The following is a 25,694-nucleotide window of genomic DNA, read 5'->3' on the forward strand; positions in this document are numbered from 1 at the left end:
CCCTGCTGCCACCAGCCTCCCCAGGGCACTCCAAGGAGTTTTTCCAGATCGGGGCTGTTCTGGTCCCTGGTAAACAGTGGAAGATCTCAGGGGCCCCAGGAGGGACTCAACATTCTGCCCCTGCTCCCCAGAGCCCTCGCCACAGACTCCCAGCGGGAGCTGTTGGCGCAGCGCAACCCAGGAACATGCGACCTGGGCTGGGAGACAGGAGACCTGGGTTCTGGTCTGCTCTTGCCTTGCAAACTTTCTGACCTTGGGCAAGTCAGCACCCCTCTCTGGCCTTGGTTGATTGAGAAGGTTGGATTGGATGACCCTCAGGTCTGTCAGACCTTCCACACAAACATTTACGGAAGTGTTGGGTGAGTCAGGGCATGAGGGATCCACAGAAAAAGGCCACACCTGTGTTCCCCACCCGGAGACCCAAGGCCCGCCTACTGCTGCAGGAGAGAGGGTGGAGCCTGAAGCAGCTTCCCAAGTTGTAACATCCCCCTGCTGTTCCAGGACAGTCTTGGCTCTTTCTTGGCTTTGAAGGCTCTCAGTGGTCTGGCCCCCCTCCCTCTCAAAAATCTCCTCTCAGAGCTCCCTGCCCTTCCCCAGCCCACAGGTCCACCACTGGGGACCCTGACTCTACTCCCCTCTGGGGGTCAGCTTTAGCCTCCACCAGGGGTCACCTGCCTGGCCACAAGCTCTGGCAGGCAGGACTGTTCCCTTCTGCCTCAGTTCCCCCCAGACATGTTCATTGGGGCTTTTGCCTCAAACCATCTTCAACCAGAGATGAGCCGTCCACTTTGGGGCCTCCACCACTGCCTGGTGGCGTGGATTACCACCCATAACCTCTGTCCTCGGGGGCCCGTTTGGTGACCTCCATGTTACAGCCAGGTCCCTGTGCAACATTCTGGTATTTTAACAGCCACGAGAGGCTGTGGTTGACCAAATCTTTCCAAGAAAGGGGTCCTCAGGGGAAAATAAGTCCTGAAGCATGACAGAAGGCTGGGAGCCCTGGAAGGCGGGCCCCAGAGAGTGGGGGAGAAAGTAGATGGTGGGTGGATACCCACCCCACACACACACACAACTGCAGACTTGAAAGCTCGATGGGCCTTAGAGCTTCTACTCCAGTGGGGGTTTTCAGAGCGTGAAGGAGAGAGGGTGGTTCCTCCTGGTTCTGGCGCCCTCCCTCTGGGGAGAGGACCCATCCCCCACTCCACCTGTTGGCCTGTACATTAGAACCCCCGGGAGCTTTAACAACATATTCATGCCCAGGCCCACCTGGCTATCGGCTCAGAATCTCTGGGCTGTCACCTGGCATAGGTATGTCTAAAGAGCTCCCCGCGTGATTCCGATCAGCCCCAGGCTGTGTGAACTCTTGATCTAATTGAACCAACTAACCTATTGAACAAATGATGATACTGTTGCTTACTTGAGCCTACCTTCTGTCCTTTGCTAGATGATGTTCAGCTCCAGCTCTCTTCCCCCACCCTGCCAGCTTTTATGTAAAGGATATAAAGGGAAGGAACCAGATTCTTGAGCACTTGCTCTGTGCCAGGTGGTTTCTATACCCGTTCTCATGTCTTCCTCACCACAGCCCTGCATGGTTGGTGTTCTGATCCCCATTTACAGATGAGAAAACCGAGAACCAGAGGGAAGAAGTCACCCACCCAGGGTCACAGTGAACGAGTAGAGGAGCAAAGATTAGACCTCATTCCAACGCCTAGGGCTTCCCAGGGCCCAGCGCAGAGATGTGCCAAAGTCAGCAGCAGGTCCTTCAGCTCTGTCCTGAACCCACCCCTTCAGAGAAGGACCCCAAGTCAGGAATCCCAGGCACCAACTCATCCCCCATCTTGCCTTGATTTTCTGCTTGTCCTTTTCCAGGTCCACGGAGTTGTCATCCAGGGAGCTGAAGCTGTGGGGTAGATGTTGGAGCTCAGATAGTTGGCAGGCCCTGTCTTCCCTGTCTGTGACCAAGAACCACCACTGCCTCCACCACCATCACCACTACACCATCACCATCACCACTATCACCACCACCATCACCACCACCATCACCACCGCCACCGCCACCGCCGCTGCCGCCACCACCATCGCCACCGCCACCACCACCGCCATCACCACCACCAACACCATCACCAACACCATCGCCATCACCATCACCACCACCATCACCACCATCACCACCACCACCACCACCATCACCAACACCATCGCCATCACCACCACCATCACTATCATCATCACCACCATCACTATCACCACCACCATCACCAACACCATCGCCATCACCACCATCACCACCACCACCACCACCATCACCAACACCATCGCCATCACCACCACCATCACTATCATCATCACCACCATCACTATCACCACCACCATCACCAACACCATCGCCATCACCACCATCACCACCACCATCACCACCATCACCACCACCACCACCACCATCACCAACACCATCGCCATCACCACCACCATCACCAACACCATCGCCATCACCACCATCACCACCACCATCACCACCATCACCACCACCACCACCACCATCACCAACACCATCGCCATCACCACCACCATCACTATCATCATCACCACCATCACTATCACCACCACCATCACCAACACCATCGCCATCACCACCATCACCACCACCATCACCACCACCACCACCACCATCACCAACACCATCGCCATCACCACCACCACCACCACCACCACCACCACCATCCAGCCTGGCTTTGAGGAGCACTGCTCACCTGATCTGGTCCAGGTCACTGGAGAAGGCTTGGGACTCGAAGCCTAGGTCCTTGGTGGCGAGGTTCAGCATGGGATTGGCCCTGGAGAGAAGGCCCAGTCAAGTGGCCGTGGACCTCAGCTGCCCCATGGGGCCTCTTACCCACCATCTGACCCCCACTTACCACTCAGTGGTGTACATGTTAGTTCCGGGGATGGCGGAGACTGAGGGCATCACCCCTGCCACTGTCCTCCGGGCCTCCTGGGCAGCCTTCATAGCCGAAAGCTTCCGGTGGTAGCTGTGGGGAACCAGGAGGGGGGTCACTCCTTTCCCTGCACACACTGTGTGCCCCAGGCAGGCCCTGAGAGTGGAACTTCACCACGACCCCGGCAGGTGAGAGTGTCAGCTCCATTTTACAGAAGGTACAAGTGAGAGCCAGAGAAGGGAAGTGATTTGCCAAAGGCCACACAGCTGGCCAGTGGCAAAGCCTAGACTCAGGCCCAGGTGTGGCTGCTGACTCCACACGTATTGGAAAGGAGAAAGAAACAGAATCCATCCAACACATAGTATGTGTCAAACATCACGCTGATGTGAGATTCTGTTGCTTCCCGAGGGCTTTGAGGAAGCTAGTGTCATGCCTATTCTGCAAACGAGGATACTGAGGCTCGGGAGAAGAGAGGACCTTCCCAGAATGTCACAACAGGTCACTGGGAACTGAGTACAGATACACCTGACGCCGAACCTCATGTCTTCCACCCCCAGCTGTCTTGGGTGGTGGGAGAGCAGAGGTTGGAGATGGAGTGATGGGAGCCGCACCTCTTCCGGGCACACACGAGGGCCGCGCTCATGATCACGATGACCAGCAGCAAAACCACTACCAGTCCTATGATGACGCCACTGAGCACTGTTGGCGTGTCTGACTCCTGGCTCTCCTGGGAGCCCTGGAGGAGGAGGAGTATGAGGGAGGCTGTGGGCCAGCATGCTCCCTCCCCACGCCCCCGTCACCTTCGCCCTGCCGCCACTCACCAGCACCACCAGCCCCAGCTGCAGCAGCCGCGTCAGTGAGTCCTGGTCGCTCCGGATCGTCCTGGCCACAGAGCCCAGCTCAGGCCCGAGGGACACTGGCGTTCCCCGGGCTTCCTGCTCACCCCGCTCCCCTCTCCAAGGGCAGCCCTACTCACACACTCAGCTCGTTAACTGTCAGGGCTGTCCCATTGGGGAAGACAAAGTAGGCATCGAGGTAGGAACGGCCCCGGACCCTGGAGTGGGGCAGGCGAAGGGTCAGCAGCCAGAACCAGCCACAGGCACTTCCTGCTGCTGCCCCTCTTCCACGCCCGACGCCGGGCCCGCAGCACTCACTGAGTGGATTCTGCATCCTGGATGCTCACAGTGTAGACAGTGGTCCTGGTCGCCTGCGCAAGAGCCCTGCAAAGGGGACAGGTGTCACAGACGCCTGGGGTAGGGGCCTTAACCCGGGCCTGTGGCCAGGGCTTTGCCCATGGGATTAGGAATTGTGTGAATTAGAAAGGGACACCTCTTCTGGACAATGCCATTGGCTAAGCAGGTAGCACCTCTGTGCAAATTAGACAAAGAAACCCCTTCCCCTGGCACTGGGTTTACAGCTTAGCAAGCAGGGTGCCCTTGTGCAGTGCACAGCCTTCACAACTGTACATGGCAGCCCTGTTTAGGCCTCTCTCTGCCCAGCCATCCGTAAGCTTCTGGGGACATGCAGAAAGGAAGTGCAGGTACAGGGTCAAAGATGGGACAAGGTCAAGTGTGGGTCAGGGACAGGGTTGAGAGGCGTTTCATCCAGATCTTGTCAGGGATCAGACTCACAGGCCCTGTTCTTCCCCACAGTCCCTCCCAGGGTCCCCAGACCTACGTCGTAATCTCCTTCAGGTTGGCGCCCACCTCTTCCTTGTTCATGGAGAACTGTAGCCTCACACGGTAACTCTGGTCCACAGTGAAGAGCTGCGGGTGGAGGGCATGGGAACAGATGAGGCACGAGGCACCAGGGGCTGGCAGAGGGCCCTGGGGGCTGGAGGCAGGCTGACACTCACATTCAGGGCGATTTGGGCTTCCTGGGCAGGACCTACGGAAGGACTGTCCTGGGCCTGGACTGTCACGTGGTAGGTGCCTTGAAGAGTGGAATCAAGGCTGGTCACCAGCCTATGGAAGGTAGGAGCGCACAACTCAGACCTAGAAGCCAAGCTGGAGTCCTCTGGAACCCACTCTCACACCTTCCAGGATGGAGAACTCACTGCCTTGAGGCCCCCTTTGACTCCCCCCACCTCCATCTAGGGGCGGCCCACAGTTACTCAATGTTGCCAATGAACACGTTGTCCTCCGAGGAGGTGGAGATCTGGAAGAAGCCCTGGAAAGGGGTCGTAGCTCCATCCTTAGCGATGAAATCCACTTGGAGGATGGAGAACAGGATGGCCCCGTTGTCCCCTGAGTCATTGTCTCTGGCCTGAGGGCAAGAGTGGACAGTGTCTGGGGGCCAAGCCAGGCACCCCTCCACTCCCAGCAGGAATCAGAGGCTAGAGTGGCCTGGGGGGCTGGTCCGCATCATCCCCATCAGCCTTCCCAGGGCCACCCCAACTAAGCAAGTGTGTCGGACAGCATGCTGGCTCTGCAAATCCAGCATTGGACAAGTCCCTGCCTCTGGCCCTCTGGCTCAACAGGTCACTGCTCAAAGTCCCTTCCATGTGGAAATCCTGCCCTGCTGCTCCCCACCCGGCCCGCTACACACACACACACAAGCACGGGGACGCCTCAGACTTCCTGAGGACCTACTGTGTGCCAGGCACCTTCGCTTAGATCCGTCGTTTCAGTGCTTACTGACATAAGTACAAATTCCCCAGTGGACCATGAAATGATTGGGGGAGAGGGCACGAACATTTTTATTCATTCTGGTGCCTCTTAGAGAAAAATACAGCCAGCACACAGAGCCACAAGTCCACTGACATCAGTGTTCAAGATGAGGCCACAACTGGTGTTTAAGCTTCAAAAAGGAGTTGATTTAAAGAAAATTGTTCAAAGCCGTGGCCAGACTCATGACACTGGAATGCAACAGCCTGGGATTGGGAAATTGACTGTTTAAGGCTTGAAAGAATCTAGAGAGGGAGAATTACTATCCCATTTTATAAGAGGAAACTGGGGCTCCAAGAGAGACCCTGTCCACCAAAGACGCAGCCCTAAGTGGGGAAGGCAGCCCGGCAGCCTCCTACACCGTGCCCTTTCCAGGCACAGGAGTGCCACCCAGAAACCTCCCTCCTCTTAACCCTAAGAGGTGACTGTCAGGGACGGCCACTTCTTGTGCAGCAGGGGAAGTGAGTGTCAGAGAGGCGGGTAAGAGGCGCCCAGGCCTGGCCCAGGCTATGTGGGAGGCCTCACCCCCGCCTCCAGAGTCACTACCCTCTAGTAAACACACTCACGTCCAACACCATAAAGGATTGAAAGTATTTTTATAATTTTGCTGTGGAAATTATTTAACTACAAGGAACTCATCTAATTTACAGCTGCTGTGATTTCTCTGTAATACTCAACAATTCTGGCATAGTGAGAAAAATCTAGCCAGCAAGTGGTTTTTATGGTCATGAAATTTTTATGAATACTAAATTTAACAATTAATGAAGTTTAATCATATCAATTAGACAAGTGTTCATTTCCATTCTGGGGTTTTCTTTTCATATGTTGGAGCCAATAAATTTCCTTTCTAGTGTTAGAACATTTTGAGGGAGGCTGCAAGGCCTGAAGGCTTTGGCCCTGGGTCTCCTGGGGCTAATGTGACTGGACAGAGGCTGGAGCCAAGGACTTACCCGGACAGAAGCCACCTGCTGGTTGGGCATCACAAGTTCTGGGATGATCACTACAAGTGTGGACAGGAAGGGGTCAGCGGGGGCAGGGCCATTGCCCACCTGGCCTCATGCTGGCCACAAGCCCAGCTCAGAGCTCATCCCCCCAAACTGCCCTCAACCTCTCTACCACCAGCGACCCCCTTACAACCACCCCTGAGCCATTAGTTAGCAGCTCATCCACACCCATTGTGCAGACAGTGAAACTGAGGCCCAGAGAGGGAGGGCCTGGCCCAGGATCAGACATGAGTTGGGGCAGAGCTGGGGTGAAAACTCAGGCTTCCCTCTCATTGAAACCCTGGGGGAGAGGCAGGATTGGAGGCCTTGCTCTCTTTCTAGGGGCCCACCTGGGGCCTGAGGAGGGTCTCTGGGAGTTGCCAAAAGGTAGTCCGGGCAGAGTATGGTGCAGGTGGGGAGCGAGAGGCTCACTGCTTACCAAAAGTCTTATTCTCAGGCAGAAAGTAGGGTGCGTTGTCATTCACGTCCTCAATGGTGATGGGGAGGCTGCCTAGGGGGACAAGGTGGCTGGCTCTGGTCTCTAGGCAAAGGCCTGACCCAGAAAGCCTGGGCCTCAGCCATGCTCCCAGCAGCCTCCCTCCCATGCGTCACCCATGCTCAGTCCCCTCCCCTGCTCCCGACCCGGGACGCCCACTCAGTCTCCCCCGCCTTTGTGAGAGGGAGTATCCTCCCCAGACCTCAGAGAGGGTGGATAACTTGTCCAAAGTCACATAGCAAGAGCGGTGGGCCAAGATTGAGCCCAGCCCACTGTGTCCCACCTGCCCACAACATTGTACTGACACTTGCTAGCTGCATAAGCCCGGTTATTGACCACCCCTCTGTGCCTCAGTTTCCTCATCTATAAAATTGGGTAGAGGTCCCCTACCTCATGGGTTGTGTGGGGCTAAAATGAAGAAGTGCTCGCAAGGTGCCTAGCCTAGCTCTTGGCTGTAGTAGGGACTCACCCTATGCTAGCTCTTAATATGGTTATTGTTGCTACTTGGTGTCAGAGGTGGGACACGCGTACACATCTGACCCTGAAGTGTGCTCTCTCCTCTACAGTGCCTCACAGAATAGTGGCATTAATTCAGTGCTGACTGTGCCAAGCACTGCACTAAACACCCTACATGCATGTTCTCATTCAATCTTCACAGCCAACTTCCTACCCAACTCCACTTCAAAGATGGGGAAACTGAAGCTTGGGGAGGTGTCACAACCTTCCCGGTGACACAGCTGATAAGGGCTGGAGCCAGGATTTGAACCCAGACCTTGTGGGTTCCAGCCCAGTGCTCTTTCCCACACCCCTTCTGCTGCAGCCTGCCGAGCCCTGCAGGCCAGGCCTCCTCACCATTGTCGCTGTAGGCCTGGAAGTGGGGGTCCGTCGTAAGGTCATAGGCCCTCACGACCAGCGTGACCAGGTCACAGGTCTCATAGTCGATGGCCTCACTCTGGTTGACGAACACAGAGCCATTGGCCAGCACAGAGAACCAGCCGTGGCACAGGCTGCCCACGTCGACTCCTGCCTTGGTACAGATGACGTTCACAAGCTGTACCTCCAGCTGGGCCATGGTGTCCACATCTCGGGCGACCACCTCAGCCACCAGGCCATGCTGCGAGCCGTTCTCAGCCACACGGATGCCCTGGAGTGAGACCGAGTCCAGGGTGGGTGGCTCATCATTCACGTCCTCCACAGTCACGAGGATTTCTGCCGCGGCCTCGGCCCCCTGGGGGTCTGGGTTCTCGGCATTCACTGTCAGCGTGAAAGAGGCCTGTGTCTCGTAGTCCAGGCTCACGTCCGCGGGCAGCGAGAGGCGGCCCTCAGCCCACCCAGACCCCAGCACGGTGCCCCGGAGCATGAAGTTGTTGGTGCCGTTGCCCGACAGGCTGAAGCTGATGCGGTTGTTAGCTTCTGTCTGGTCTGCATCCGAGGCCGCCACCACGCCCACCAGCACCCCTGTGGACGAGGCCAGAGTTCCCAAGGGCCCCTGGCCTGGCCCTGGAGGCTTCCTCTGCCCTCACCTCCCTCGGGCGCTCCAGGCCCACCCTGCGCAGGGTCGGGGGCCCCAGCCCGGGGGCCCAGCCTGCCCAGGGAGGACTTGCCTGGGTCCCTCTCCTTCACCGGGAACGAGTAGGTGGGCTGGGTGAAGACGGGCAGATTGTCGTTGATGTCCTGCAAGCAGAGGCAGCCCTGAGCGCAGGGGCTGCGGGAGCCCCGGGGCTGAGCCTCCCCAGAGCCCCTCGGAGCCAATACTTCCTCTGGCCCCAGGCACAGACCCCGCCCTGCCTGCTCAGACAGCACTGCCGCTTCAGAGATGAGGACGGCCTTTGAGAGCACGGAACTGGCCGGGTCACACAGCTGGGGCTCAGAGGCCTGTGCTGGGACTCTGGAGTCAGTTAGACGCTTTCCGGGAGCCCCCCGCCTCCCTGTTTCTCTGACCATAGTTCAGAGCTGTCTTAGACCCTGCTTTCCGGAAAGATGGTTCCCGGTCCCCATCTGTGTCCCTGTCTGGCCCAGCTTGGCTCCTCATCTCGCAGATTTGTTACGTTGGAACCAACAGCACAATGTTTCTGCGAAGGCCCTGCGGCCCGCGCTTTCCCTCGCCCCCTCTGCTCTCCTGCCCCTCTTGCCCTCAGCCGACCCCACGGCACTTGCTCTGTGTCCGGGCAGAGCTGGGCTCAGGGCACCTGCTGGGCCTGAGACCTGGTCCTGCCCTCAGATGCCCGCTGTCGCCTGTTCTCGCAGCCTGTCCACACCAGCCGCCCACACAGGGGCTGCTGCACTGTCAGCACAGGTCGCCCACACCGCCTCCGCTGTCTCCCTAATACTGGCTGTGCTGGCGACGCCCTTGGCTTTCCCAGCCCTTCCCTGGGACGGGCCACAGGTGTCTGCCTTTGCTTTCAGCTTTTTCTAAATAGCAGTGGAATGGACATCTTTGAAAACAAAGCCCTCTCCCCTTTAACGAGATGTATTTTCAGATGCTGATTTCCTGGCTCAATGGCTCAATGCACACGCGCCAGCTACGTCCTCAGGGTTGGCCTGACTCACAGGAGTGGCTACGAGCTCGGCTCTGAGTTAAATCTGGCTCCGCCTTGGCCTCACGTGTGACTTGGATCTCTCTGGGCCTCACTGTCTTCACCTGCAAAATGCGCTTGTAGTTCCTACTTGTGGGGCCATTGTGAGGACTAGCTCACGGGTGTGAAAGGACCCTGCTCACTCGGTAAATGCTATTCTGCTTTCTTGCTTCTTTGTGGCCTACTTCCACCCCAGGGACAGCTGACAAGTCCTAATTCAGCTTCTGTTTCTCCATTTTCCCTGAAGTCTCACTCTGATCCTTGTAGGAAAGCAGCACACCCCAACCCAGTGGGAAACAGGGCTGCTGTGTGGGGTGGTGCAGGCTGTGCACTGCACAACCCTAGAGGGCACCATCCACACATGGACATTGTAGAGGTGCATATTTGTCACCACACTTTTCTAGAGGAAGGTACCTTGTGGACTGATGGTTGCCTTAGAACCGGACAGACTGGGTTCAAAACCCCATTCTGCCACCCTAGGCAAGCTACTGAACCTGTCTGTGCCTCAGTTTCTTGCTCAATAAAATGGTAATAACCATTCATACCTTGCAGGGCCAGTTGTGCAGGAGACACTGTAAATGCTGATCTTTGCCCTTGAATGGTGGTGGGGAGCTAGGAGGGTTTCAGGCAGGACTTTGTGACTGGTAATTAGAGCCGAAGTTCACTGAGTGCCCTCCGTGGGTCAGACACTCTTCTTCAAAGCACTTTCCATTTGTTAACTCACTTTATGTTATTTTCATTCCCATTTACAGATGATGAACTAGAGGGCACAGGGAGGTTGGGTAATTGCCTAGGGCCACACAGCCAGGGAGCCAGGATTCTAACCCAGGCAGCCTGCTCCAGAACTTCCTACCCAGCGTCCTGCAAAGGGCAGAAGTGTGACTCTCGGGGGAGGGGGAGCTGGCCATCTGCTCAAGGCCCTAACACAGGGCCCGTCCCGGCACCTGCCCCTGCTGAGCCGGGCCTCACCTCCACCGTGATGGTGACGTTGACCTCAGTGCTGAGGACAGGCACGCCACAGTCAGCCACACGCACGGTCAGCACAATGCGGCCCCCCAGGCCGGGGTCGATGGCCTCTCTGTCCAGGGGCCCCAGGTTTCTGAGGGTCCCATCGTCGGGGTCCACTGAGAAGTTGTGGCTGTAGGGGCCGGCCAGCAGGCTGAAGTGCAGGAGGCTGTTGTTGGTTTCCGGCTGGTCGTTGTCCTGAGCCTGTGCGGATGAGCAGGGTGGGGCATTGGCCATCAGCTGCCCCTCGTCCCTCCCTTGCGGCCTGGCCTCCCTCTCCAGCACTCCCTTCTCCCGCCACAGCCCGCACTAGGGCAGTAACGGGGCCTGAAGCCAAGGGGACCCTGGCCCATCTCCCAGCCTCAGCCTCCCATCTAAGAGGGTCAGATCAACAGCTTGCCAGAGCTTCTGAGATCGTAAGCACTGAGGTCATTCATTCAGCCCACAATGTTGACTGCTTACCTACCATGTGCCCTGCCCTGTTCCAGGCACTGGAAATAGAGCTGTGATCAAGACGGTTCCCCTATGGAGCTGATATTCTAGGGGGAGGGGGCGTGGGGGCAGCATATCATAGACATGCAAAATTTTAAAAAACAAACCAACGTAAGTGTGAAGTCCAACAGGATGCTGATTTTCCCATGATGACGACTTCAGTGTTGTATTTTTTTTTTATAATTTTATTTTTTTATTTTTTTTCCCCCCAAAGCCCCAGTAGATAGTTGCATGTCACAGCTGCACATCCTTCCAGCCGCTGCTTGTGGGACGCGGCCTCAGCATGGCCGGAGAAGCGGTGCGTCAGTGTGCGCCCGGGATCCGAACCCAGGCCGCCAGCAGCGGAGCGCGCGCACTCAACCGCTAAGCCATGGGGCCGGCCCAGTGTTGTATTTTTAAAATAGCTGATTCTTTACCCAGTTTCTGTCCTGTCAGGGTCCTGAACACGTGCTTGGTTTGCCTTCGGGGTGATACAACATGGAGAACACAACAGGTTCTCCATGCTACTGAGCCTTTGCTCATGCTGTTCCCTCACCCTAAATGCCCTCTACGCCTTCTCTGCCCGACTCCAAGGCAGGCTAGTGTCTCCCTGGGCCTCCACACCCCTGTACCACCATCAACACAGCACAAGTGACACCCTTGGGTGGCTGTCTGGTGCCCTCTCCCTGACTGAGAGTCACCTGGAGGCAGGAATTATGGTGGATTCATCTCCGGGACCCGGGGCCCAGCAAAGGGCATGGTGCATGGCGGGTGCTCAGCAAATGTGGCTTTGAATCCCGAGCTGGGCTCCTCTGACTCAGAACCAGTTCTTTCCGCTCCCTCCCTGTCCACTCCCACCTCAGCCATTTCATTTCAGCTCTGTGGGGATCTTGTTTATTAAATGCCTCCTTTGTAGCAGCCAGAGATGGTGTTTCCCAAAGTCTGACCCTGTCTGTTCACCCTCGGCACTCAACTCAGGCCAGTGAATTCACAAGTGCTTGTGGGGCTCACACCGTAACCACGGTTACAGCAGCAGATGTGAAATGCTCCTGCCCCCAGGAGCTCGCAGAGCGGAGTGGGAGTATCAAGGAGCAAGGAGAAAGGCCCAGGGTTCAGGGCAGAGAGCTCTGGGCTCCAGCCCCAGCGCTGCTGTTCACTAGCTGTGCAACCACAGAAAGTCGCTTAACCTCTTTGAGCCTCAGTTTTCTCCTTCTGTGAAATGGGGACCACTAGAGTATCTCTTCACAAGTTGGTCCAGAGATCAGGGATGGGAATGTGCTCTGGAAACCACACAGCCCCAGAGAGATGGGAGGGCTCCGTGGCCTCGTGACTGTCATTCTGATGACCTGTTCCTCACTTCTCACAAGACTCCCTTTCAGCTTACTCAGAGAAGCTTCTCTCTGGTGTTTCTCGGGAGCCAATGCTGGGTTTTTATCTCATAGATTGTGAACCTGGCCACTGATCTCATTTTGTTTTTCGCTTTGGCCGTTAGGAAGCTCGGAATTGAATTTTCAGCCCAATCTTAGCAACTGTGTGGCTCTAACAGTTGGGTTCTAACTATACATTTGTGCCCTTTAACAATACCATCCTTATTTTCTCTTTTCCCTTATTTCTTCCATATTTTTATCTTACTTTTTAATCTAAGCCACCTGAAATCCTTTTTAGAATAAGGCATGAGCTTGAATTAAAAGGAGCACTATGTTGGGCCGGCCCTGGGGCTTAGCGGTTAAGTGCTCACGCTCTGCTACTGGCGGCCCGGGTTCGGTTCCTGGGCGTGAACCGACGCACCGCTTCTCTGGCCATGCTGAGGCCGCGTCCCACATACAGCAACTAGAAGGATGTGAAACTATGACATACAACTATCTACTGGGGCTTTGGGGGAAAAAAAAACAAGGAGGAGGATTGGCAATAGATGTTAGCTCAGAGCCGGTCTTCCTCAGCAAAAAGAGGAGGATTAGCATGGATGTTAGCTCAGAGCTGATCTTCCTCACACACACAAAAAAAACAGCAATATGTTTTTGAGGGCTTGTTCTGTGCTAGGCCTTACCCTGAGCACTTTATATCCATTATCTTATTATTCTCCAATGACCCTGGGAATAAGTACTATGACCGACCTTATTTTCCAAAGAGGAAATAGAGGTGCAGAGAGACTGAGTGACTTTCTCAGGGCCACACAGCAGAGCCCAGATTCCAACCCAGGGCCAGCATGACTACAGAGCCAGGCTTGGTCCCCTTCCCCATACCACCCACCAGGTCCAGGCTGGCTCGCACCTGGATGGTCACGGAGACATTGTCCTTCTCCTCCTGGACGAAGATGCTATAGGAGCCGCTGACCACGGGCTCATTGTCGTTGATGTCCAGCAGGAAGATCTGCAGTGTGGTGGAGCCGGACAGGCCCCCGCCGTCTGTGGCCTGCAGCGTGAGGTAGTACACGGCCTGCTTCTCCCGGTCCAGCAGTTCGCTGTCTCTCACTGTCACCGTCCCCGAGTCTGGATCCACCTCAAAGACGTCTACCCTGTGCAGGGGGGCCAGATTTAGCAAATAAAAATACAGGATGCCCACTTGAATTTGAATTTCAGATAAACGATGAAATATATTTTAATACATCCCATGGAATATTTGCAACCTACTTATACTAAAGAAAATTATTCATTGTTTATCCAGAATGGAAATGTAAGTGGGTGCCCTATATTTTACCTGGCTACCCTAGCCCCGCGGCAAGGCAGAGGCGGGCCTGGGCCCTGCTCGCCCCCCCGGCGCCCGCCCACCCAAGACCTTACCCATTCCCTGGAAGCAGGCTGTAGGTGATGCGGCCCCCCTCGCCCGTGTCTGGGTCCAAGGCCTGTGCGGCAGAGAGATGGATAATGGGACACTGTTCAGAAGTGACACTGTCAGCCATGCAATTGATGGGGACAGGGCTGTCCTGCTTCCTGACACATTCAGATTCACACATAGACACTCACACCCCACACACACTCACGCACACACACACATGCATGTACACTTGCTGGGACCTGGGAATGTCCGGCAGTATAGACACTTGGGCAGGGTCCTAGTCCCAGGTCTGCCCTTCTCCGTGTCTCTCCCAGCCCCGCCCCTCAGCACTCACATGGATGCTGTCGGTGACCACAAAGCCCTTTGTGCTGTGCTCAAAGACACTGAGGTTGTACACGCTGTGGGGGAATGTGGGCGTGTGGTCATTAATGTCTCTGAGGTGGATGGTCACCGAGGCCACGGAGGCATTCCCGCTGACCGAGTCAGTAGCCACAACCTGAGGACAGGGAAAGAGGCAGCAGATGGAGACCAGAGCACCCCCTGACCCACGCTCCCCGGCGCCCCAGGGTGCCCCTCACCTGCACCAGCATCACCGTCTGCGTCTCGTAGTCCACCAGCGACGGCGCCCTCACCAGCACCTGCACGTCGGCTGATCCCGCCACCCGCGAGGGGGAGACGCTGAAGGCTTCGGCGTCAGGGCCCCCCAGGGACAACAGGAAGGTGCCGTTGCTGCCCTGCAGAGGTGGGCTGTATGATAGGGACCCCACCCCTGCAACGCACCCACCTACATCTTTCCCCCAATCCCTGGCCACAGGCCCCTGCCTGCTGGGGTCCTATGAGAGTCTCAAAAGACTGAGGCAAGAGGGCCCTGGGAGGGTGGGCTGGTCCCTAGTGTCTGTGGGGGGCTCATTAGAAGACTTCCCTTAGTACTGTGGGCCCCAGGCCTGGGCCACAGAGACAGAGCGTGGACACAGACCCCTCACTCCCATAAAGTATTACTGGGAGCCTTCCTACCTCTCACCACCGTCCACCCCCCACACCAACACCAAACCGCGCGACACCCAGCATCACCTATTACCCATAGCCCCCACTCCACACCACCCTTCCCTCAGCACCAACTACCAACTCAACACACCCACCCACCTACCACTGCTCAATACCATCCTCCACTCTACATTCTGTACCAACTCAGTGTCACCGGATACTACCAAACCCCACCCACAGGTATTCATCACTCCACACCACCCCCTCGCCACCATGCAGTACTCACCTCCACTTAAGAATACCCTCCAATTCGACACACACTCAGACCACTCTGTGCCCCACGCTGCCCAGTCCCCCAGCGTCCAGTACTACTCAACCCTCCCCTTCACCATCCATCCATCACCACCCTCTACTCAGCCCCACCGAAGATCACATCCCACTCCATATTACCCACAGCCAGCACCAGCCTTCACTCAGCACGGCCTGTCTGTTCACCACCACCCAGCACCGCCCTGAACACAAGACCACCCACCAGCTCGTCATAACCCAACGCTTCCAAATATCTCCCCCCACTCTGAGTCTCACTACCACGCACGATCCGCATCCACTGCTCACCTCCCCACCACGCACCTTGGTGCCGCGCTCTCCCAGTGACTCCCCATCTCCCTCCCCCAGCCTCCTCCCGCCGTCAATGCCGCCCCCACCACCCCTTGTCTGGGGGCACCTGCCTTGTCTGGGTCGTAGACCACCATGGTGAGGTCGTCGATGGGGATGCGGGTGGAAGCGTGCTCCTCCACGTAGCCAGTGAAGTTGTCTTGGGCTTCTTGGGGGGTGAAGGTGCAGGCTGAGAGGCTGCAGTTGTAAAACTCAGGTTTGTGGTCATTGACGTCTGTCACCCTCAGGGTGACCCATATGCTCACCTTGGCCTCCTGTCCATAGATGTTGAGGTGCATCTCGGTGGCCTGAAAGCAGAGCAAAGGCCGGAGGGCAGAGGTCAGAGAAGCAGCACTCAGAGAGAGCTGAGATCAAAGGTCAGAGGTGGGGGGTACAAAGGGGGCGGTGGACCCCTCACTCACCGTGACCTGCACCTGCACCTCCTCATCCTCCTCCAGCAGCTGTTCACGGTCCAGGGAGCCGTTGACTCTGATCACCCCGTCTGACCCAATGTCAAACCAGCCGGGCCTTGTGGAGTCTGGCAAGAGGCAGCAGGAGCAGCTGCTTCCAGTGGCTCTGACGGAGCCCCCACCCTCCCCTTGCCCCAGCCCCAGCCCCAGCCTGGGGACGCCCCGGTTCTCACTGGAGATGCTGTACGTCACGGGGTCGTTGATGCCTTTGTCGCTATCCACAGCCTCCACCTTCAGCACCGAGGCTCCCTGCAAGGAGGCCTGGTCAGCGGCCCAGACCCTTTCCGGCCTCTCACCTCCGTCCAGACCCCTCAGGGGCCCCGCACACCTGGGGTGCGTCCTCAGCCACAGAGGCCAAGTAAGACACCCTGACAAACTGGGGGTCCAGGTCCGGCTGGTCAACCACAGAGATAGACAGGAAGACAGGCGAGGAGCACTGGATGACGAAGTCGTTGTTGTACGGGCCGCCCGAGTCCTGCGGAGAGATGGGGCCCATGAGCCCAGCCCGGGCCCGGGGCCCCCGCCCCCGCCTGCGCCCCTACTCACACAGGCCTTCAGCTCCAGCTGGTAGAAGGCGCTCTTGTTGTTGTAACTGAGGCTGCCGTTGAGAATGATGGAGCCGTTGGCCAGGATCTCGAAGAGGTGCCTGCTGTCCCCGGTGCTCGGGATGACCTGAGGCGCAGCGCGGTCAGACTAGGCCCCCGACAGCCCCGCCCCTGAGAGACCTGGGGTCCAATTCCAGCTCTGCCCTGGACCAGCCCTGTGACCCTCACCAGGTCACACGACCTCTCTGAGCCTCGGTCTCCACCTCTGGGCAGTGGGCTCAGATATCGCCTCAGTGGGCTGAAAGGAGGGTCAAGTGCGCTAAGGTAGGTGCCCGGCACGGGGTGGGCGCTCAGTAGACGGGACCTATGGCCAGCAAATTTGTCTTCATGAGGACTGGGGTCACACCCCCTATTGTCTGTGTGACCTTGGACAACACCCTGGACCTCTCTGAGCCTCGGTTTTCTCTCCTGTGAAGCCAGGAGTGCATCAGCCATCAGGTGGTGTGACAGGCACTTGGCAAGGACCCTAACAGTGCCCAGGACAAGAAGGAGGGCAGAAGGGTCCAGTCCACCCTCCTTAGGCAGCTGGGCCAAGTGAGGTCCGGAGGGGGCCAGCGGAAGGCTTAGAGACCAGGGCTGGGCCAGGACAGAGCCGCCGTGCTCGCCCCAGCCCCCAAGGTCCCTGCAGGTTGTGTGGGAGATGCTGCCCCCTGGTGGCCGTGAGGAGCAGTGGGGCCCACACTGCCCGCGTACTCGCATACGCTCACCTCCTCTATGGAGTACACCACTGCACCCGCGGACCCCGTGTCTTTGTCCTCGGCCAGCACGGAGAACACCACGGAGCCGACCGGCAGGGTCTGCAACGAGGGACTTGTCACTTATGAGCTCCAATCCATCTCTGCCACGCCCGCGCACATCATGCCCCCTCCCTGAACTTCAGTGCCCCAACCGTACCACGGAGACAATGATAGCAACTTCCAGGGCCTGAGACCCAGCGTTCCACAGATTGCCCCCCTTTCCTTCCCACCTGGGCTAGGCCTCTGGAGGCAGCTGAGGGTGGGGCCTCTGCTCCTGCCCTCACTCAGCCTCGCCACCGCGTGAGCTGGCTGCTGATTTACAGAGCCCCTCGGGACCAGGAGGGGGCGTCATTCTATAACCCAGACATGCCACTCCCCTGCTCAAACATCCCTGTGGACTCCCGGTACCTTACAAAGTGGCTTCCACGTAGCCCCTTGCAGAGCTGGAAGGTTCTGTGGGGAGGCCCTTGCCCCCTGGGACCTGGCCCTGTGAATCCTGTCCCCACCCTCACTATCTCCACATGGTGGCCAAAGAGATCTTTGAAAATCATGAATCAGACCACATCACTCTCGTGCTAAAAACCCTCCAATGGCTCCCCCAGTCCCCCCAGAATACGGTCTAGACTGCCTCCATGGCCCTCCGCTGTCAGGCCACTGCCCCACCTCTCTGACCTCACCTCTTCCTCACCCTCAGCCTCCATCCACACTGGCTTTCTGGCTATGCCTAGAACACTCCAAGCTCATCTCCACCTCAGAGCCTTTGGATCTGCTGTTCCCCTGCCTGGAGCGTGCTTTTCCTGGAGCATCCCAGGCTGGCTCCTTCTTGCCGTATAGGTCTCTGCTCAGATGTCACCTACTCAGAGAAGCCTTTCCTGACCGCTCAACCTGAAGCAGCCCCCTCCCCAGTCACTGTCACTCACTTTGCCCTGTTTATGCTCTTCATGGAGCTCAACCCCATCTGAAATATCCTGCTTATTTAATGTTTCTTTGATAATTGTGCTCTTCATTAGGAGGTGAGCTGCTGAGGGTGGCGACCAGGTCTATCTTGTCACCAGATGTCCTCAGCACCGAGGCCCTGGCTCTTAGTAGGCACTCCATCAGAGCCTGTCCTGTGGCACTCTGGACCTCACCAGCCTTGTGTCTGGCCCAGATGGGGCCCCACACCTCGAGGGTCTCCGAAGCCACATGGTAATGAAGGTTCAGGAGTGGTGTTGTGTTTGCCGCTCAGGGACCTTTGGGAACATTCTCCTCTCCATGCAGTTCAAGCTCCCCTTACTTGCTAGAGGGGAAGGCCCATGATGTGGACCTAGCCAATCAGAGAGTTCCATACCCCTGATTGATGGGCACATGACCCAAAATGGGCCAGTGAAAGTCACCCCTGGGGTTTTGGCTGGGACCACTGACAAAGAGACAGTCTGTGTTGAAGTTGCAAAGCTGGTGGGTCGTGAGCCTGGAGTTGCTAGGGGCCACTTTTATCACCACAAGGGAGAACTGCCGCCCACCTCAGGATGGAGGCAATGAGAGAAGTAGAGCTGAGGGGTGAAAAGAAATCTCTTCTTGATGACGTGGTTTGAGTACCTGGACCCAGCCGTGTCTGAAGTTAAATATACCTCTAGATTTTTTTCAGATGCATGGGAGAATCAATTCCTCCTTTTTTTAAAAAAATTTTTATTAACTGAAAAAATGTCAATCCAATCTGATTGATTCCAAATTGTTGCCGTAACTCTTGTTCATGGGGTTACATCCCCTGAAAGTGGTTCCTGAGCTGCCCCTTCTAGGAGGTGCTTCTCCCCATCCTGATAGACCCCTGCTGGCTGTCTCTGGTCCTTCTCCCTTGGAGAGGAGACTCTGGGATGCCCACCTCCTGCACACACCCCTGTTAAGGCAGACATTACCTCGCTGATGCTGGTGGAGAAGCCAGTGTTCTGGAAGACGGGGGCGTTGTCATTTCTGTCCTCCACAATCACCTGCATGTCCTTCTGCACCTGCAGGGGAGAGAGCATGGGTGAGCGCTGGAGAAGACAGGGAGGGGTGTCTGGGCGGGAGCAGGTTGGCCTGGCTTTTCAGGCGGACCACTGGGCAACGTTTGGGGTCACTTTTTACTGGATCCCATTTCAAACGCCAGAAAAGGTGCAAGGATAGTGCAAAGAACCCGCTATCTCCTTCGTCCAGGGGTCCCCACTGTTTGGTTTCTCTCTCTGTAAACGTTTACTGAACGATTTGAGAGTAAGTTACCGACATAATTAGGTCATTTTTTAAAAATCTCAAATGTGCCTGTCCTAGTACAAGAATGCTCATTTAGCTTTGTTTGCTATGGTGTAGAGCTGTGGGCAACCTGAGTGTCCGTCGGAGGAGGCCAGCTAAAGCACCACGGGTGTCCCCACGCAGGACTACAAATGGTACAAGGACGGGGGCTTGAGCGCAGACCCAGAAAGAGCTCCAGAGCCGATGGTTGAGTGGACAAGACGATGAGTACAGTAGAATCCCATGTGGGTCTCAGAAAATGCACAAAACACTATGCTCTTTCTTCCGTGGATACACACACGTGAACGCTTAGTGAGGGATGCGAAGGACACAGTGACAGCGAACACTTCAGCGGGGAGTGGGCTGGGAAGGGCTGCCCATGGGGACTGGAGCTTCTGCAATTTTTTTTTTGGCGTGGGTGAGGAAGATGGTCCCCGAGCTAACATCTGTGCCCATCTTCCTCTGTTTTGTATATGGGACACTGCCACAGCATGGCTTGAGAAGTGGTGTGTATGTCTGTACCCGGGATCCAAACCCACGAACCCCGGGCCGCCAGAGCAGAGCACGTGAACTTAACCACTAAGCCATGGGGCCGGCCCGATAAGTATAATTTTGATAAAAATAAACATTAAATTTGTTTTTTGTTAACTGGGCCTCTCTGCTTATTTGAGGTGGGGGACACAGTCGGGAGTGGCCCCCAGTCCCCTGCTCTCCAATCCCTGGACCCTCCCCTCCCACTTCAACTCACTGGGTTGTTGTGACCGTCGCTCACAGAGATGATGATGGTAAACCAGTACTGTGTCTGCAGTGGACAGAGAGAAGGGGCCCGTGGTGAGCTCCTGCTCCGGGTGGGAGCACAGGCAGCACGCCCGCCACTGGGACGCTGGCTCCCAGAGCCCTCCCTTCCTGCCCATCCCTTTCACAGGGCATTCCCAGGCTGCTGCCCTTTACCTCGTAGTCCAGAGGGCTGGCCAACTTCACCTCCCCAGTGGCTGCAGTGACAGTGAAGAAGTAGGCGTTGGAGCCACTAATCCCATAGGTCAGAGCGTCCTGGTCCAGGTCCTGAGCTGCCAACCAGAAGGCCTCGGCACCTGGAGACGGGACAGGGAATGCCCAGGGTCTGTGCCACCTCTTTCAGCGCTGGCCTGGCCGAGCTGCCCACGAGGCTGGGCTGGGGGCCTGACTTCTCTGTGCAGGAAATCTGGAAGCTCCCCAGCCCCAGGGCTCCAGCTCCTGTGTCCTAGACATCAGGTCTGGCTGTCGTCACTCAGCACCCACTCCGAGGCCTTTTGATAACAGCATGCTGATTTCCCTTGGGGGACGGCCCCAGCCGTCCCAGACGCTGTGGGGAAGCTGTTACTCAGGCGTCTCCTCGCCCCTGGCCCGGCCCCTGGACCTGCCCTCCTGGAATTCGTTGAGAGAAGACCAAAGATGGTTGGCATTAAGGTACGCGCTGCAGCAGCTGGGTGCATCCGAGGGGGGGGCTGCTGAAGACCCTCTGGAGGTGCCTGGGCCTCCTCTCAGCCTTCCCTTCTCCCCGAGAGCTTTTCCAGGGCCTGCTACGACACTCTCTCTCAGCCCAAGAGAGCCAAAGTGGTGTCTGCTGCTGGCCTCCCAGGAGCCCCGGCTTTCACTGTGCCCCCTGGGCAGAGCAGAGGTGAAGACATGTTGGGGTCTTGAAAATTCCAAGTTCATTGACTCTCCAATGTGAAAGAAACTTTTTACAGATTCATCAAACCCACGCCTGCTCCCCCACCTCACCTCCTTCACCACATCGGGCCTCTGCTCGGCCACCTCCAGTGCCCCCTTCCGTTGTGGGACAGCTGTGCACAGCAAGGGCTTTCTCCAGTTCATAAAATGTGCTTCCCGGAATTCCCACCCACAGTCCCCCAGGGCCTCATCCGTTCTGCCCAGGAGGTGCAGTGCCCAGGACCCATGGTAATTTTAGGGGCCCAAGAATGTTTATTTTCTTTTAAAATCAGAAGAGCCAAAACATGGAAACAACCTAAATGTCTACCAACAGATTAATGGATAAAGAAGATGTAGTACACACACCAGACAGACACACACACACACAGACACACACACACACAGACACACACACAGACACACACACACAGGAATATTATTCAGCCATAAGAAAGAAGGAAATCCTGTCATTTGCCACAACGTGGATGGACCTTGAGGGCATTATGTTAAGTGAAATAAGTCAGAGAAAGACAAGTACCGTAAGATCTCACCTATATGTGGAATCTAAAAAAAAAAACCCGAGCTCACGGATGCACAGAACAGATTGGTGGTTGCCAGAGGCGGGGGTGGGGGTGGGGAAATGGGTGAAGGGGTCAAAAGGTACAAACTTCAACTTATAAAATGAATAAGCCCTGGGGATATAAAGTACAGCATGGAGACTATGGTTAATACTGTACTGCATATTGGAAAGTTGCTAAGAGAGTAGATCTTAAAAGTTCTCATCACAAGAAAAAGAATACGTAACTATGTGTGGTAATGGATGTTAACCAGACTTACTGTGGTGATCATTTCACAATATATACAAATACCAAGTTATTATGCTGTACACCTGAAACTAATATAGTGTTATATGTCAATTATAACTCAATAAAAAAAAGGTAGGGGCAGGCCCCGTGGCTTAGCGGTTAAGCGCGCGCGCTCCGCTGCTGGCGGCTCGGGTTCGGATCCCGGGCGCGCACTGACGCACTGCTTGTCAGGCCATGCTGAGGCCGCGTCCCACATACAGCAACTAGAAGGATGTGCAACTATGACATACAACTATCTACTGGGGCTTTGGGGAGAAACAGGGGGAAAAAAAAAGGTAAAAAAGTCAGAAGGAAAAAATGATTATAATCCAGCCTGCTGGATGATATTTGTCTTTACGCCAATGCAGTCATAAAATACACTTTTAACATATTTTTTGTGAGGAAGGGCCCACGAAGGCTAAAGTACCACAACAGTCGCACGTGGTCATGGGGCCCAGCGCCAACCTGAGGGTCTCAGAGAACCAGCCGGTCCGTCCTGCCCACCACCACCCTTCAGGGACAGGCTCAGCAGCAGGCCAGAGACTGCTCTTCTGTGATCAAACCATCCCAGCTCCTCCAACAACTCCTTGGAAAGCTTGTCCCTCCCCACCGAGCCCCCTTCCTCCAGGAAGACCACTGGGCCAACGTCCTGCTACAAAGACAGCGGTGTCTGCGTTGTTTCCTTGGTTGTGAGAGACACTGTCAATTTAATGGCTGTTTTGGGGCAGAGGCGGGTCACTCTGTGTTAAGTGACTCTCTCAATTGTGAGACACACCCTGACTCAGAACTGTCAGGACATGGCCCTTCTACGGGAGGCGAGTGGGTGTGTGAGTCTTCGTCTGTACACATTTGTCCATGGGCATAGAGCAGGGAAGAAATGATTTTTAAAAAGTTTGTCTGAAAAAAATTTAAATGTGACAAATAAACCAACAAGAGCCACAAAAATAAAGGACATATTAAGCCTCCATATATTAAGAATTGTACGTTTGCCACTAAACTCAAACTTGATATTTAAAACACCATAATAATATACATTTTAAAAAGTCTGCCTGATAAAACTAGACTACTGTACGGTGTTAGCATCAGGAAAACAGGTCCTGTGCAGGGGAGAAAGGGCGGGGTGAGACTAGAAGGGGCGAGAGGGGTGGGGGTGTTGGTGAAGGCCTGTTTCCTGGTGGTTACATGTAATAATTCAGTGCGCTGTTCTGTACATATATTATACTTCAAAATAGAAAGTCTGAATAACATATTTTTAAAAATCTGACTGAAAATGCTTTCACATCTCAAGAGAGCAGTAGAATTCATCTCTGGAAGGAGGAAATTGCTCTTTGGTTCAAGAATGCCCATAGTGGGGCCATGTGGTTACGAAAGAGAAGACCTTCATTTGGTCTGGCTGAGACTAGACCTGACATTAAAGGGTTACCCAGGAGGATGGAGATCTTGAAGGCATTTGGGTTACATATATTTGTGACATTTATTTGGAGGGGTGTGTGTATGTGTGTGTGTGTGTGTGTGTGTGTGTGTGTTTATCTAGGATCAAACAGCTATGAAACTACATATGTAAAACATCATTAACATGAATACGCTAATTCTCTGTTCTACAAAGAATATTCATAGATATCAAATAGTTTACCCTCAGCTCAGTCCTCCAGAGGAGATTGTGCCATCTCAGAATGTAGTGAGACTATCACCTCCCTCATCCTGGGCTCTAAACCTTTATGAATACAACCCTTAATGGACTTTGCTGTCCGGGCAACCACATCCAAATGGATGTGACCTTTGTGGCAGCAAAGCCCACCCTCATCCTTTGCTCGTGTACTCAGACCTGGGCTCCTGATCCTGGAGCACACTCTGGGTTTCACCTTCTTTGATGCAGTCTCTTGCTTCATCTGGTAGCATTAGATATCTGGGATCCCAATCCTGACGCTGCAACACAGACTGTAAATTGTCCCCCAATATTCACATCCTCCTTTGTCTCAGGCTAATTAAGCCTGGATTTTGAGCTGGGCACATGGCCCATCAGAATAAAGACCTCATTTCTCAGGTTCCCTTGCAGCTGGGTGTGGACGTGTGGCTCAGTTCTGGCTGCTGAGATGTGAGCAGATGTAATGAGCATGAACTCTGGAGCCTGTCCTTATGGGAAAAGGACAAGGCCCCTCGGCCCTTGCCTTCCGCTCGCTGGAGTAGGGTGTGGCAGCAGCCATCTTGGAGCACGTGGACAAGGGCCTCACCCTGGGGAAGTCAGCACCTGGAGAGGGAAGGAGGGTGCCTGACACCAGAAACAGAGAGCAGGGAAAAGCCTGATGGAACAGAGCCCCTGACAGCCCTGGACTCGCTGCTCTAGACGGCTATGTGAGAGAATAAACCTTGACCTCGTCTACATCTCTGTTATTTGGGGTCTCTGTATGCATAGCTGACCCCATACCCCAGTGAGGACAGCTGTCTATGGTTTCTGCTTCCCCAGCCCATATCCTCCTGCTGGGAATTTGGTATCCACTCCCTATGGCTGCACCCAGAACGATGCTCCCAAACGTGTTCACTCCTGAACACACCGATGATCTTCACCACATCCATGTCTCCTTACTTACGGCCCTGCTTTCAATCGACTCCCTGTCTCATGTAAATACATTTATTTTAAAAGCAAGCTTTAGATCGCTGCTGTGGATGGAACCCACCTCACTTGCCACAGATAGGAGGTAACTCTACAACAGAGACGACACAAGAAAAGGGAAGGTGTTAACTTCTGGTGAGACGTGTGTGGAAGGCCCCCAGCCTCAGCCTGCACTCTCTTTGTTTGAAGAAGGAAAAAAGCAGAGGCAGAGGGAGATTAGCAAGGGTGAGAGGTGAAGAGAGACAATGGTACCAAATGGACACTTTCTCCTCCGGGAAATCAGAAAGACTGAAAGAGATGGGAGACAGGACGAACGTCCTCATGGTGTGAGTTATTTGACGCTGTGTGAGGGCCCTTGACCCAAAAGCTGAAGAGCAGAAAAGAAACTTCCGGAACTAACTCTCTTCAGGTCACTTTTGCCCCACGTTGAGCCACGGAGCTGCAGGGACAAGGAGCAAGCCCACATGGGATCCCCTGGGAGACTCTTGTGGGTAAGGACTTGGCACGCTCTGGGCAAGGAATGGGTACTCACCCACTGGTAGGTCCTCGGGCAGGGTCACTGTCGTCATGTTTCTCAGGAATGTCGGGGCCACGTTGGCTGTCACTGTAGGGACACAGAGTGCTGGAACATCTGGATGGCCCTGCAAAACCCTACCCCCAGGGGAACCCACACCAGTCCCACGAGCCAACTTTCAGCCCAGCTCACCCACTGAGCCTGATTCCTCCCCAGACCTCTTCAGGTCAGCCAAGCCCAGGGCTGGGCCATAGGAGCTGGGCGTTTGCTGATGAGGCAGCATCCCTCCCTTCTAGAGGGTCCTGCCAAGGGTCCCCAGGCTAGTGCTGCTCTGGTCGGGGAGGGGAGGCACCCACCAGACACCACGAGGGCAGGAAGCAGGAGGCAGGACAGCCATGGCCACACCATCATGTCTGGAGGGACCTAAAAGAAGAGG

The 25,694-nt window shown here is 55.5% G+C and overlaps 1 protein-coding gene across 1 annotated transcript in view; it reads right to left on the reverse strand.

The window, feature by feature from the left end:
- CDHR2 (cadherin related family member 2) overlaps nucleotides 1-25,694 on the reverse strand; it is a 37,360-nt gene that overhangs the window by 1,023 nt on the left and 10,643 nt on the right. Inside the window, exons 2-31 of the mRNA XM_014786083.2 lie at nucleotides 25,615-25,681; nucleotides 25,277-25,348; nucleotides 20,551-20,690; nucleotides 20,348-20,401; nucleotides 19,251-19,340; nucleotides 17,326-17,415; nucleotides 16,560-16,685; nucleotides 16,342-16,488; nucleotides 16,187-16,262; nucleotides 15,966-16,081; nucleotides 15,618-15,851; nucleotides 14,484-14,639; nucleotides 14,240-14,401; nucleotides 13,911-13,972; nucleotides 13,402-13,645; nucleotides 10,624-10,863; nucleotides 8,683-8,752; nucleotides 7,931-8,536; nucleotides 7,022-7,093; nucleotides 6,550-6,599; nucleotides 5,047-5,198; nucleotides 4,789-4,897; nucleotides 4,611-4,699; nucleotides 4,088-4,153; nucleotides 3,910-3,987; nucleotides 3,755-3,815; nucleotides 3,545-3,669; nucleotides 2,913-3,026; nucleotides 2,751-2,831; nucleotides 1,843-1,900 (exon numbers count right to left, since the gene is read on the reverse strand). Coding sequence (XP_014641569.2) covers nucleotides 1,843-1,900; nucleotides 2,751-2,831; nucleotides 2,913-3,026; nucleotides 3,545-3,669; nucleotides 3,755-3,815; nucleotides 3,910-3,987; nucleotides 4,088-4,153; nucleotides 4,611-4,699; nucleotides 4,789-4,897; nucleotides 5,047-5,198; nucleotides 6,550-6,599; nucleotides 7,022-7,093; nucleotides 7,931-8,536; nucleotides 8,683-8,752; nucleotides 10,624-10,863; nucleotides 13,402-13,645; nucleotides 13,911-13,972; nucleotides 14,240-14,401; nucleotides 14,484-14,639; nucleotides 15,618-15,851; nucleotides 15,966-16,081; nucleotides 16,187-16,262; nucleotides 16,342-16,488; nucleotides 16,560-16,685; nucleotides 17,326-17,415; nucleotides 19,251-19,340; nucleotides 20,348-20,401; nucleotides 20,551-20,690; nucleotides 25,277-25,348; nucleotides 25,615-25,681 — 3,807 coding nt within the window. The remainder of the gene's footprint in view (nucleotides 1-1,842; nucleotides 1,901-2,750; nucleotides 2,832-2,912; nucleotides 3,027-3,544; nucleotides 3,670-3,754; nucleotides 3,816-3,909; nucleotides 3,988-4,087; nucleotides 4,154-4,610; nucleotides 4,700-4,788; nucleotides 4,898-5,046; nucleotides 5,199-6,549; nucleotides 6,600-7,021; nucleotides 7,094-7,930; nucleotides 8,537-8,682; nucleotides 8,753-10,623; nucleotides 10,864-13,401; nucleotides 13,646-13,910; nucleotides 13,973-14,239; nucleotides 14,402-14,483; nucleotides 14,640-15,617; nucleotides 15,852-15,965; nucleotides 16,082-16,186; nucleotides 16,263-16,341; nucleotides 16,489-16,559; nucleotides 16,686-17,325; nucleotides 17,416-19,250; nucleotides 19,341-20,347; nucleotides 20,402-20,550; nucleotides 20,691-25,276; nucleotides 25,349-25,614; nucleotides 25,682-25,694) is intronic.

This window comes from Ceratotherium simum, chromosome 4, assembly GCF_057802395.1.
Source record: "Ceratotherium simum simum isolate JZ-2026a chromosome 4, ASM5780239v1, whole genome shotgun sequence".
In the NCBI taxonomy this organism is placed as follows: Eukaryota; Metazoa; Chordata; class Mammalia; order Perissodactyla; family Rhinocerotidae; genus Ceratotherium; species Ceratotherium simum.